Below are 1,401 nucleotides of genomic sequence, written 5' to 3' on the forward strand. Positions count from 1 at the left end.
GTGCTCCCTCAGGTTCATCTCCCCACACCAACAGCCTGGGGCTGCTCACCCTGGGGCTTTTCTGTGCTGAGCATTGGCCTGGCCGTGTTCTTGAGAGAGCCTGGGCAAGGAGCCTGGAGCCCCCAGGGCCTGGCCTGAGGCGTCAGCGCTGCCCCAGCAGTGCCCATGGCCTGTCCCTGCTGCAGCCCCGGCACTGCCACCCCCAGGACTGTGCCCGGCCCCGAGAGCACTCAGGCCCTGCAGCAACACCAGGGCCACCAGGGCAGCGGGGCAGGGCCACGGCAGCAGCACTGGCAACACCAAGTGCTGCTGCTGCTGCTGGGCACAGCTGCTGGGCCAGCACTGATCTGCCCCAGCTCTGCACACAGACATTGCTGCTGCAGCTCCAGAGAAGGCAACAAAAGGGAATCTCTGCAGAAAAATTTGCTGCAGAGGCATCCCTTTGTATTTTTGAATCCACCGAGAGTGCAACTCCTCACTGATACAGTCTGTGGCCACTGGGAAGGTGGAGAGAAACTAAATTTATTATGGCAGAAAAAATGATGATTCTTTGTGCAATATATTATAAAAGTAAAATAACAATGAAACCAACAAGAAGTATCAAAGATGACTTTTATTGCAAGTGATTTGCAGAAATTTACCAGCAGTTAATGTCCCTGAAAGATTCCAGTCATCAGTCTCCTCACTGCAGCCTTGAGCTCCTGGTTCCTCAGGCTGTACATGAGGGGGTTCAGGGCTGGAGGCACCACCGAGTACAGAACTGACAGGGCCAGATCCAGGGATGGGGAGGAGATGGAGGGGGGCTTCAGGTAGGTAAAAAGTGAGGTGCTGATGAACAGGGAGACCACAGCCAGGTGAGGGAGGCAGGTGGAAAAGGCTTTGTGCTGTCCCTGCTCAGAGGGGATCCTCAGCACAGCCCTGAAGATCTGTGCATAGGAGAAAACAATGAACACAAAACAACCAAGTGCTAAACAGATGGAAAATACAATAACCCCAAGTTCCCTGAGGTAGGAATTTGAGCAGGAGAGCTTGAGGATCTGGGGGATTTCACAGAAGAACTGGCCCAGGGCATTGCCATGGCACAGGGGCAGGGAAAATGTACTGATTGTATGTAGGAGAGAGTTGAGAAAGCAACTGGCCCAGGCAGCTGCTGCCATGTGGGCACAAGCTCTGCTGCCCAGGAAGGTCCCGTAGTGCAGGGGTTTGCAGATGGACACGTAGCGGTCGTAGCACATGATGGTCAGAAGGGAAAACTCTGCGGAGATGAAGAAATACAAAAGCAAGAGCTGCGCAGCACATCCTGTGTAGGAGATGCCTGTCCCACTGGGACTCACCCACCCTTTTTCCTGCTCCAAGAAAACCTTCACTCAGCTTCCTGCCTGAGCTCCAGCTGTGCTGGCT

At 54.4% G+C, this 1,401-nt stretch overlaps 1 protein-coding gene across 1 annotated transcript; it reads right to left on the reverse strand.

Moving 5' to 3' along the window:
• Positions 1-647: 647 nt before the first annotated feature.
• On the reverse strand, positions 648-1,307 carry LOC121336431 (olfactory receptor 14J1-like). Its single transcript, XM_041405566.1, has one exon. The coding sequence runs from the start codon at positions 1,233-1,235 to the stop codon at positions 648-650; it is 588 nt and encodes a 195-aa protein (XP_041261500.1). The 5' UTR covers positions 1,236-1,307.
• Between the last annotated feature and the right edge of the window lie 94 nt (positions 1,308-1,401).

This window comes from Onychostruthus taczanowskii, unplaced genomic scaffold (assembly GCF_017590055.1).
Source record: "Onychostruthus taczanowskii isolate IOZ18803 unplaced genomic scaffold, ASM1759005v1 scaffold2330, whole genome shotgun sequence".
NCBI classification, from domain to species: domain Eukaryota; kingdom Metazoa; phylum Chordata; class Aves; order Passeriformes; family Passeridae; genus Onychostruthus; species Onychostruthus taczanowskii.